The sequence below is a fragment of the Poecilia latipinna genome, unplaced genomic scaffold (assembly GCF_001443285.1).
Source record: "Poecilia latipinna isolate Pla-1442-1.1 unplaced genomic scaffold, P_latipinna-1.0 Scaffold45, whole genome shotgun sequence".
In the NCBI taxonomy this organism is placed as follows: domain Eukaryota; kingdom Metazoa; phylum Chordata; class Actinopteri; order Cyprinodontiformes; family Poeciliidae; genus Poecilia; species Poecilia latipinna.
In genome coordinates, this window is record NW_015112661.1 from 7,842 (window position 1) to 20,303 (window position 12,462).

Consider the following 12,462-nt stretch of genomic DNA (forward strand, 5'->3'; position numbering starts at 1 on the left):
ATCTTGAAAACATTTCGATGCATTGGTGTTCAGCAACGACTGTTTTTACAAAGTAAAAAAAAAAAAATCCTCAACATTTTAACACAAAGATCTACTGTAATTAGAGACAGGAGGACATCAGTTTGTGCTGATATTGTAGTGGTAAACATTAGTTTCAGAGAAATTATCTTAAAAAAGTCCTCTGTATTCCCTTGCATTTTGATTGGCTCGTACCTCACAACGTTTGGATTGGCCTGAGCCTTGCAACATAAAGTTACTTACAATTATTTGCAAACATTCATTTACTTTTTTTTTTTTTTTTAATGTCAGCTCACTTCGTACCGCATGTCCAGAGCTCCGACTCAGGCTCAGGTCACACAACAAGGAAACCCTCTCATGAGTGCACATCATGCTGAAATATTGTTTATATCAGTTTATACTAGTGAGCGAAGAGAAACACAGAAAAAAAAAAAAGAAAAAAAATCTGTTCTTGTGAGTATAAATTTCTTCCAATAACATATCTAGTCCACAGACAGCTTACAGAACAATAACATTGGTCCTTTATTATTTTCGGTACACTCGTTCTCATACGCTGGAGCTGCTGCGCCTCCTGCAGCCACGTCCTACATCTAAAACCTAAACTGGCCCGGCTTTGCTTTGTGATCCAACTCATCAATTAAAAACCACCACTAACAGTCTTATATGTGATCCGCCAGCAAAGCTAAGTACAGTACGTGTTGATTTTATGGAAATTAAAAGCAAGTAAATAAGCGTACCTGCATGTTATTTTTGAACATTTGAAAAAGTTGAGAACTTTCTCATGGTTTGTTCACATTCATCTCATTACTGATAACACAAGCCTTACTGGTCAATTTTTTTCCCCCATTTTTAAGACTGAAATCAAATGGTTCAGTGGCAGAAAGGCTCAAGGTGTGTGTGTGTGTGTGTGTGTGTGTGTGTGTGTGTGTGTGTGTGTGTGTTGGTAAATGCTGGAGCAGAAACACCACAGAGGGAGCACTGATGACCCCACTGCAAAGAAAACTGGTATTATTGGTTGTAAACTGGCACTGCTCAACAAGGTACCATGTGGTGCCGCTGAGAGGAAAAAAAGTGTCCCTCTCCAGCTGCCATCTTCATCACTGAGCGGCTTCAGGGGAAAGGTCTGACGAAGGCGAAGGGAGAAAAAGAGAAGGACTTGATTGTTTCACTAAGGTGATTCAGGCAGTTAGAGTGTGCTTAAAGTTTCCCAGGTGGCCGTTTCTTCCCTCTCGTCCCAACATGTCCTCAGTCCAGACCCTTCCCCACCATCGCCGCCGGCAACGAGGCTCTCACTTCTCCATCAGGGACAGCTGGATGATTCGCTGGAGCTCCTCTTCCTCCTGCCGCCGCCGGAGGTCCGCCTCCTCCTGCTCCCGGGCCGAGATCTCCATGGCAATGCGCAGCTGCTCGTCATAGGTGCAGCTGGGCGGCTGCTTCTTCGAGGGGGTGGAGCAGAGGCTGGAAGCGGGGCGGGGCTTGTGCTGAGGCGTCCTGGGCAACATGGATGGAACAGCGGATCAACATATGGGGACATATTTTGATCAAAGCGCAACAGACTAACAGAACATAACTGTAATCCAAAAAGACAAAAATGTAGCTAAAATTTTGGCAGGATTAAGTTTAAACTTTGTGATATCAGATGAGAAGTGCTGAAGCAAAGAGAAAATTCATAATTAATAAGTGTCACATATGTATAAATGACATTTAGACAATATATTTTAAAGTATTTATCTTTTTTGGTGCGACAACACGAGGCAACAAGCTCCAGGAAGTCAGCAGGACCCCTCAACAACTCATCAGAAGAAGAAACCCAAGAAGAAGAGAGAGATGTAAGCATCACAACCTTTGTGATCGGCTGTCTTACATTTTAGTCTGGAAATGGGATGGGAAAATTCTGTTATTCTGTTGGTCTGGAACTGGATAAAAGAAATAAAAAATCAGGATTTTTTTCTACATGAGGTTTCACAAAAATTTGACAAAATCTCAAATGCCACCAAACCAATAATATGATTCCCATTGCCGAGCCTTCCTTCAGGCTATGCTTTTATTGTCATCAATAAAAATATAATTGTTTTTCATTTTTCATAGTTTTCCTGGCTTGTTTAGTTCATGACTAACATTTCAAATCAGTAGATGCACAGAAATGATTTGATTCGTCACAATTTTACATTTTGATTTGCAGATTTTTGCCATTAACCTTTAATGAAATGTTGAAGAAAACTACAAAACTGACATCTGATCATCCATTGGAAAGCAAAATAATTTCAATAATCTTAAGCAGATTATTGAAATGTTTGCATAAACTATGTGACTGGTTCACTTAATCACTATGCGATATTATAACTCTATAGCTCCGATAGCCATAATAATGATGTTGTAATAGTGGATCAAATGTAGAGTGCCAAACTTTGACATATCCTCATGTGGGCGGGACATGAAGGGATTTTCTGAAGCCCTACGTTTGCATTCTGTTCAAAATTGTGTTTCTTCAACGAACAGGTGATGACGCCAATTTCAGCATCGTCAGAATCTAAAATCTGATTCATTTTTAAAGCCAGACCGTTAAAAACAGCAGCCAGTGAAAGAGGTGAGAGTGAAAGCACAGCAAGCCTGCGCATTCAGCTCCACACAGGAGCGACGGATAAGGACAACAGACTGAAGTCAACTGCAGGAAACTCTCATCCCTCTCTCACAAACACACTCTCCCAGCAGCGCTGTGCAGATAGGAGATGGGAGAAGAATAGCAGGATGGATAAGATAATAGAAAAGGGGAGGAGAGCAGCAGAATACAGGATGTGAGTCAAGGATGGAAGGAAGGAGCTGCAGTGGGGAGGAAAGCACACAATGGTGCCTCGGAAGATAGTGAGGAAAAACAAAACGCGACAGAGGAGAGGATGTGAGATGCGGGGGAACGGCAGGATATTTCGCCTTCGCGCTGACAGACGTGGAGATTTACATTGTTTTTGTTGAAGGATTTCGGCTTTTTTGAAGATGAAAGCTTCTGTCCTGTTCATTTTCTATTATTCAGCCAGGCTTTGATTTGACTTCTGCCACTCCTTTTATGAGAGGGATTGCTGAAAGACATAGATGTTGATGGTGTTGAATTTTATCACATTTGAGAACCACAAAACCGAAGCATATTGAAAATATTAGATCGGAGTAAATAACAATAGCCTGCCTGTTGTTTTTTTTTTTTTACAAATGTCTGTCTGTATCACAAAGAGAGTCTGTGACGCCGCGTCTCTCTAAAACACACACAGCAGCCCATATACAGGTGAAGCGCTGTGAAATAGTATGTACAGAGCATTTAAACAGGAAATAATGATGATGATGTCAAAATGAGATGAAGAAAGATGTGCAATTTAAAAAAAAAAAAAAGTTCCTCTAAGGTTACAGTTTAACATCCCAGTCATGACTTGTTTCAAAAGTCTTTCTTTTTTTTCCTCTCAGCTACTTCATCCCTTTTGGATTTTGTTTTTCTTCAACTGCCAAGTAGATTATTAAGTTCTCAACAAACCATTATCCTTTACTCAGCCTTGCCCTCACTGTTTCAGTAAGTAGAAGGTTGCTCTCTGTTCAGCTCCAGGCCTTCCAGCTTTACTGTCATTTTGGTTCTGGACTCTGGTCTGTCTCTCTTTTTCTACCCTCTCTCTCCTCTTTCAATCCTCATATTAACCATCCTTCTCTGGTCCCAGCAGAACTACTTCCCATTTTTGCAAATTTTAGTTCTTTGAGTCTCTGCGTTTTTTTTAAAAAAGGGGCGCTTGATTTGTCTCATGTTATACTGTCAGAACATAGTGACAGTTTGAAATATTCATAAAATGAATATTGCTTATAAAAATTATACTGCAGTTTTAAAAAATAAAAGCGAGTCTTTTTTTTTTCTTACCTCTCTACACGACTTGGGTCACAGGACAGGGGGTGTGCTCCTGGCTTGCTATTGGTCAGCGCTTCCCAGATAGTCACCTAGAAACAAAGAGGAGGCAGAACAGAAAGTCAGAGAGCGGATGCTGTGGACGAAGAAATGGAGGGATTTCTGGAGAGGGTGAATTCTTCCTGTGGGCATTTTTCCAATCAATCCCCACTAAAGCACCATGCACACACAACGTATACACACACACACACACACACACACACACACACACACACACACACACACACACACACACAAAGCATAAAGGCAGCCAGCTGGCTTGATTTTGACTCATAAACTGAGAGTAAACTAGATCAATCCTGCCTCTAGTTCTTTGGAACACACACTATTAATGAACCGCAGGATGTGGCAAATTTAACCCTTAGTCAAAAACAAACTTTGCTGGTGCAAATCAAAATACCTCTTCATGAGCTCATCTTAAAGTAAGCACTGCGGTTTAAAACTCATTTTCCTAGTGTGGAAAAATGTACACAAATTCCACATAAAAGACGTAAGCATCGTCCCGTCTTAATATTCCAGCTGTTATTAAAGGACTGATTTGTGAACAGGGTCTGTGACGTCTCTGAAAGCGCGGCACCAAACCTCCGCTGTTCAAACGTTCTCTCATCCTCTCAGCTTTGTTTCTCACCTAAAGAAACACATCAGAGGATGTTCTCTGACCTGCCTCCCTGAGACTATTTATATCCCAGACTGCACCCCGGAAGGAGCAGGATCTTCAGGATTTAAGCACAGGCCTTATCCTGAGGCAGCTGGAAATGTAAAGCCTCTTGGTTCCACACCGCAAAGGCAATTTATGTTGCTTATTGATTTCACTTCACTGTGATTGTCTGCATTTTGAAACCGACTGCTATTTGTGTACTCAAGCACGCACAGATATTGGGGGTCTTCATTGACTTACTGTTGAATTTATTCCTGTGATTTTAAGATGGGGAAACAATGTCCGTCACGACTGATTGTCTGCTATCAGCCTGCAGATACATACAATACTTCAACCGTGTTATTTTTCCCACACATACAGCAGAGGTTATATTTTTAAATAATGTGATTTGATGTTGATGTCATGTGAGGCTGACACAGATTCAGTAAAAAAAAAAACTAAAAGAAGTGACCAAAACGTAAAAGTGAATCTAAAATTCAGTTCTTCAAATTCAATTTCATCTGAAACCTATTTATATTTTAGGTGTTATTTGATCTTTTCTAATGCCAATCAGCTGCTATGAGTTGTGGGAATAATAAAATAAAAACACCCAGTTAAACATTACAGCGGTCCTATTTATTTCAGAGGAAATAAAAGTCCAAGATGATGAGCAAAAGCTTACAGAAGATCAAATCATAACTAACATAACACAGCTTCTCCAATATGTTGCCACCACGAGCGACACAATGTTAAAAATTCAAATTCCCTCTGTTCTAAAATTTCAGTTTCTGTGAGAAAGTAGAGAATTTACCATCCCTCTTTCTGTCAAACAGAAAGCGGAAAGTCGGTTTTGTTTATCTAAAATTCAGCTTGTTACGTAGATGAATGAATCTCACAAATATGAGTCTGCCAAACTTTACATTTCAAATAACTTTGCACCCATAGTGATTATTTATCGGTTATAAATTACATATAAACATTGTTTCGCTGGCTCAAATGCATCAGGTTGATCTATGTTTGCATATGTCGAGACATTTGTAGAAATACATCTAAAAAAATTAGAATATGGTGAAAAGTTCATTATTTTCTGTCACTCACATTAAAAAGTGAAACTCATATTATATAGATTTACTACACACAAAGTAGAATTAACACATGGCAGGGCTACAGAAGGCAGTTTTCCAACCCCAAGGAGGCAGCAGAGCAGACATGGCCATCAGGGTGCGCTGTTTTGCTTGATACGTCAGGAAAATCATTGTTATACTGTTCAGGAGAAATGACTTCCACCCTTAAACATCAAACAAGTAATTTATGACACTGCATAGTTTTTGACCTTGTTTTTTTACAGGGATAACTTGCTCATGCATTAAAAAATATTTCTTCGGCCTGACACTTTAACTCCATGGTATACTTTCTTACTGTTGCTGCTGCCTTCTTTGAACACGGCGTTAATAATATTTATTTAATTTCTATTCCCTCCCTTGGCTTCGAACAACGAAAGTACGTCAAGTTGTGCCACTTGTAGATTTTATAAGCCTATGGCAGAGACAAAATGGAAAGATTTGTGGTTCTTAAAGCGATGGTGAGTAAGGGGACAGAGTTGGAGATAATCAAAAATAAAAAAAGATTCAAGTATGACCATAATTATTTACAGTTAGGATTTTTATGGACTGGATCTGAAGTGGCTCCACTGCCACAGTGTTGTCTGCAAAGCTCCATTAGTTTTTGTTTTGTTTTGTTTTTTTGTTTGTTTTTTTTTACAGGAGGCTAAATGAACTGCAGTCACAGCAAAATATAGCTCATACTTTTAACAGTAAAAGACATCATATAGTTAAAACAGGTAAACCCCACAACATCAGTGAAACTGATAAATTTACAGAAGAAGCAATGAATCAGCATATTTTGCCAAATTTTGCCATTTGGCAAAAAAAAAAAAAAAAAAAAAAAATTAAAATATACAAGCACTAAATTTGATATAGAAGAATGTAATATGGGATAGCTAAAGACATACTCATTCCAGCGTTACCGCCAGAAAGCTGAAGGGATTCACAGCGGGATCACCTGATCATATTCGGATCCGGCCTCCAGCAGACTCTGCTGTATAGCAAACTGCAGCAAGTCTTCTTCCTCCTCCCTCATGCTGTCTCTCTGTTTGCCTCCTAACATGGTGTATCCAGGCGGAGGCTCAAACACACACGGGGGAATCTCTCCTGCTCGGCACGACACTGTTCCACAAGACGAGAGTGGGGGGAGGGGGAGGGGAGCAGAGGTCATGAGATGAGCGGGAATGTTATCTGGCTTTAAAGGACACTGAAGCAGAACAGCAGGAAAAGGAAAAACAGAGGAATGTGTTCCTAAGCCAAACATGGAGAGATCAAAAGTTAATAAAGGTTGGAGTATTTGTTTTCTTCCGGCACATCGCGGGACAACTGCTAACTCGGAGCGCTTTCATACGAGGAGCCGTATGAGACGATAACATCGGGGATTCTCCAAGAGCCGTCGCCAAATTAATTATTCCGCTGCCCGGCACAGATGCAGATTTTACACGGTGCTGATGAGGTTCTGATTAAATAAACGCAGGACATGATCCAGCAGCACAAAGCACAAGCCTGTCCGGTAAAATCGAGTGGTGAAAAGAGCTCACATCTTCCTCATCAGTTACACTTCGTCCTGCAAATAGCTCCAGTCCAGGAGGCTCCGGAGGAGGATGCAAGAGAGATGAAAGACTCCATCGTTAACTTTTGCAAAAGTATTCATAGCCTTACATTTTTTCACAGTTTCTTACTCGGAGGTCTTACTGTATTTTACTGTATATGTATAAGAAACACAAAGTAGGGTATAATTGAGCTAATTCCACCACTTCAGTTCAATTCCCCACAATCCTGCACTTCATCACTACAATTGTCACATGACCAAACAAAATAGCACATGATGAACCTCTTACCATAGCCCTCCAGAAACAAACAGCAACGAGATGGAAATAAATAGTGGCTGTTAAAATCGGCCCAGTTTTATTTAGATACAAACGTTATCTAAATAAACTCCCTATTATTATAATTTAAAAAAAAACCATACAGTTCATCTTTCTGTAATTTTCCATATATCCAGCTGTCCTGTCAAACACAAAACACGGGTGACAGTTTAACTTTCGATCAAATTTATAGCAGGGTTAGGTTATAAAACAACATCACAAGCTTTGGACATCACACAGAGAACTGTTTGATCTATCATCTCAAAAAAAAAAAGAAATGGACAAAACTGCAAACCTGCTTAGAAAGCCTCTGCTGCTACCAGGGCTAAGCTGACGGGCAAGGAGAATATTAACTGAAGGAATCAACCATAGTTACTCTGGAGGAGCAGCAGAGATGGCAACTCACTGATGATGCCCTTGATGTTTTTTTGACAAAATGTGAATATTTTGAGTAGTGAGCATATCCGTGGGCAGCACTTTGATGCTTACTTGTGGAGCTAGAGCTGGAGACGCTGGAGGAGTCACTGCCTGGAGATGGAGTGTCTGTCCTCGGGGAGTCCCGCTGGCCGTCCCCCTCCACCCCGATTTCGTTGTCTGGACGGAGGCCAGCCCCCTCCTCGCAGCCGTTCAGGTTGCTGAAGGTGATCCTGGCGTTTAGTATGTGGTACAGGGGGATTTCTGCAGGGGCGAGAACCGTTTATCCATCAGCTCCCCCTCTCAGATCATTTTGTCCATTCCATCTCATCTGTTTATTAAATATTCATCACCCTGTCTCCCACGCTCAGTTTAAGCAGCCAACATTTTAACCCCCTTCCCCCTCCCCTCCCTCCTCCTGTCCATTCATCCACCCGTCTGACTCGTCCTGCGCTCACCGATCTTGACCGGGAAACCAGGCGGCAGCCGCAGAGTGATGAAGTCACGCAGCTTGGCGAACAGAGCGTTGGAGATGGCCATGAGATCGATGATCGGCACCACTTGTTCCGCCAGGGACAGAGGATGGGCCTCGCACAGCCACAACTTGGCTTTAAACCTGAAACACAACAACACACACCCGCTTTTTACACTGACAACTCCTGGCGAACAGAAACAGAGGAAACCGTCCGAGTCCGACTTGCGCATAATTCAGGCGATTTAGACGTTGGAATCAGCCCGACATTGATCACTTCCACTAACAGGGGCTGTCCACGAGCTGCTGAGTCATGTTCAAAGCCAGGCCAATCAATTGTTAGACTCTAATTTGTGCGATAATGAACACAGAACTGAGAGGCAGCTCTGCCTCCTCCAAGAATTAATCTCATCATGTCCTGTCACTTTTTATTTAGCAGCGATGAGGAACGTAAACGGCATCGGGAGACGACCGACGGCCCAGCAGATGCAGGAAGACGGTTCACAAAGCTCCTTCTATTTTCCTCTTTTCTTTTTCCTGTTTGCACATTTTTCTTATGATTGTCCCCCCCCCCCCACCCCCGCCTCACCCCACTGGAGATACTGCAAGATTCCTCCACTTCATGTTTTATTTTGTGTTTTTAATATAGCGGAGTGACAACGAGGCGCTATGAGTCATCCATCTCAACCTGCTGGAGACGGAGCGCCTAAACGCCTGACTGCACCGGCTCCGCGAGGCGCCGACACCGTGGCATCTATAAATATGTGTCTCTGTTATCTGTCACCCGCCTCAGGATTGTCGTGGTCAGCTGCTACGAGCGGCTCGTTTCATGCCGGCCATCTCACTGTCAGCTCTGGCACTTTGCAGAGAGCGACGCGGCCCGCCTGTTTGTGCTCCTGTCAGTCTGGCTCACCTCTGGGTCTTGGTGGTGAGCTGGCACGGGTGGCCGATGTCCCTCGGCGTCTGCTGCGTCGAGCTGGGGTTGAAGTACTCCTCGGCCGTCAGCGCGGCCGGGTTCGTCACCACCGGGGATGACATCTGTGTCACCAGAGCCTGGAGGAAGTACAGTGGGAGCACACAGTGAAGCCGACAGGAGAGGAATTTGCTCAAAGTTCGCAAAATGATTTGGTTTTTTCTCGACTTACTTCATGTGCTTTTTGTTCCTGATGTTTGTTTCCCTGCAGTGACACAAAAACAAAAAAGAGTTGGGACACGACTCAGAATGCGGCAGAGCAAAAGGTGATGTTTACGTTTAGATTATTATTTGTGTAGAACTCGATAGAGTCACAGCCAGGAAGACAGAATTTATCTTCAGTATTTTTATGCATCTTTATCAAAGGCTGTTAATATGTGTGGAGGGTGAAGTATATTGTTTTAGAGAAAAATTACATTATTAAATGTAATAAGTTCATAGTGCCCACCCTTAATCAGTGGATAACACAGATAAAAATGAAAAATAAAAAATGACTGGCTGATTGTGGTTATTCCACATTTATGCCATATTCCAATATTTTCATCCCTGAGTCTCTTTGTTCAGCTCAGAGGATCTTGGAAAACATCTCCATCTGAGATGTCAGATGAGAGTCTCTCTGGTCTGAACCATTTCACAATGTTTAGATGAGTCACTGCTTTAATAAACTTAAGCATTTAGTTCATTTCCTAGAAGATGGTTTGAATAAACCATATAAGTACAAGCCTGTTTAACATGGAGGCTTTTAGTGGTCAGATTATTGTCTTCTCATTTCAACAAACATCATATGAAAAAAGCAATTTGCAAGGCGGTGATGGGGCATCATCAGCAGCTTAATGAAAGCTTCGCAGGGAAGCAAAAACTAAAGAGGAAGTTTCTCATGTCGGGTTTCACTGAAGCTGTGGATCTTTTAGAGCTCCAACGGTGATTTTCATCTCTGCAAAGTGGCTTTGATGCCACTTTAAAATTTAGGATTAAGAACGCCACTGTACATCTACATAAGAGATTTAAAGCTGCTCAAAATATCTCTGCAGAACAAACATCAAAGTGGGGGGGGGGAGCTTTTGAGTGGCGTCAGGGGAGAAGCAGGAGAGTGGAAAGCAGCAACGACGAAAAATGAGTGGGAGTGGGAGATTACAGAGGGCGTAAGGAGGGAGGTGTGAGTCACAGAAGCTCTCAAAGCGAAACAAATTAAAAAGCATGATCAATATTTCAGAGCAGGCTGCAAGAGGGCTCTCTTGTCCACAACGCTGGGATTTTACACACTGCCTGTCCGTCCACAGACAGGAAGATGGAGGGGACAGTGAAACTGCAGGGGATCATTTATTCCCGACAACAAAAGCCTCATCAAACATGAGAGACACAAGAATAGAGATAATGCACTTACCACATTGTTAGAGCTCATGTGTTGCTCTGCAATCCCGAGGAAGTTCTGCAGTGGAGTCCTGCCGCCTGCAAAGGGACAAACAACAGTTCAAACAAATTCAGAAGCAACAAAAAAAAAAACCAACAACAAAAAAAAACTTCTTTTATAACAATGAGAAGAAGCCTGGGGCTCATTATCTCCACCGCAGCTGCCCAGAAAGTTATTTTCCTCTACACTGGATGGCTCAGAAGAAGTTACTTTTAGCATCTAATAGCCAGAATCAGGAGCACAGAGAGAGTAGAGTAAATCTGAAGTGCTGTCGTCGATTCGGGAGATCTGAGCTCAACGCGTCCGATTATGAGCGGAAAGGAGGAGGAAACCTGTCTATCTGCTCCGTTCACGAGTCATCCTGTCCCGTTATATATGCGGTATAGAAGAAAAATGCCGTTAACCGAATGATCCTTATGATCAAAAGGTAGACCGTGCTTTTATACCGAGTTCAAAGATGGAAACGGTCGATCCCTGGGAAAAATTTATTCAGCCTCCGTTTTCAAACGGCGTTGAGAAAATAAGCAGCCAGTTTTGCAACTTTGTGTAACACTTGCAGCCTTCGCTTCACACCCACGTGTCCTCTTATAAAACAGACAGAAAGCATCTTTTATGGAGAATATTCCCATCCGTACCATATGAAACATGTTTCACAAGCACACGTTTCCTGTGTAATATATGCAGTCTGAGCAAAACACAGTGAGTTAGTGGAGAAAATCCACTTAAGCAAAGAGGGGGCGGGGGGAAGAGTTTCTCCACTAAGCCAAAGAAGAATGTTTTGAATCTCTTCTGTCAGCAGAGACAGGAACCCTGTGAGCTCCTGCTGCACTATGGTAATGCAAATGTTATAAAAGTGGTGCACTTTAAAATTGATTGTTGCAAAAATGACAAAACACACATGATTTAAAAATCCATATCTAGTTGAGTTTGGGACTGCCACTTGAAGACCTTCGGTGTAGACAAACTGGTTGGACCAATTAACTCTTACCACTCTAGTAATCTAAGACGGCATGTAATAAATTAGCAACTGGTTTTATTTAGACAACCATGAGAATTGGAAGGACAGCATTTCATTTGTAGCTGCAGTCTTAGGCAGGACATCTATATGAAAATTGCCAGCAAGTTGGAGGTTTGCATGATTAATAGTCCTCAAGTTTTTTTTTAAAGGCATAAAGTATCTTTTGCGAACAAAGATGGCCCTGAAAAGTCAAGCACTTTCATAAATTAAATACAGTTTAATTAAAATGTAAAACATTCCCAGTCATATACATCTAACATTTGCCCACTTAAATAGAAATTATAACTTTATGTTTGAGAAAATCTGCAACACTTTACTGCAAAAGAAAAAAAGCTAAGTCACAGACAGGATGTCGTATTTTTGCCATGCTGCTTTGAAAGCCGGAGGAGGCGACTCTGTTTGAAGCAAAGCAGAGGTGAGACAAACCTTTGGACATTCCAGAATGCAGAGTTTACATTTTGCGAAACTTTACAGACACTGTGAAGTCACTGAACTGGTTCTGATAACACTTTCCTCCTCCTCCTCCTGCGTAGCAGAAGAATGCAGATAGGGATGTGACCTGGGAGACCAGGAACAACCTTCACATCCTCTCCTTTCAGAGGAGCGTGGGGCGG

The 12,462-nt window shown here is 42.0% G+C and overlaps 1 protein-coding gene across 3 annotated transcripts in view; it reads right to left on the reverse strand.

The window, feature by feature from the left end:
• Window positions 1–285: 285 nt before the first annotated feature.
• Window positions 286–12,462, reverse strand: part of ankrd13b (ankyrin repeat domain 13B) — a 48,924-nt gene continuing 36,747 nt past the window's right edge. Inside the window, exons 9-17 of one of the 3 annotated variants that reach the window (XR_001427034.1) lie at window positions 10,804–10,868; window positions 9,592–9,624; window positions 9,360–9,499; window positions 8,433–8,590; window positions 8,050–8,238; window positions 6,651–6,814; window positions 3,908–3,984; window positions 2,975–3,092; window positions 1,424–1,509 (exon numbers count right to left, since the gene is read on the reverse strand). Coding sequence is in view for 2 of the 3 variants with exons in the window: in XM_015049316.1 (XP_014904802.1) it covers window positions 1,308–1,509; window positions 3,908–3,984; window positions 6,651–6,814; window positions 8,050–8,238; window positions 8,433–8,590; window positions 9,360–9,499; window positions 9,592–9,624; window positions 10,804–10,868 (1,028 nt within the window). In the remaining variant the exon portion in view is untranslated. Of the gene's footprint in view, window positions 1,510–2,973; window positions 3,093–3,907; window positions 3,985–6,650; window positions 6,815–8,049; window positions 8,239–8,432; window positions 8,591–9,359; window positions 9,500–9,591; window positions 9,625–10,803; window positions 10,869–12,462 lie in introns of those variants that run through there. The other 2 variants (XM_015049316.1, XM_015049331.1) reach the window with 2 other exon arrangements.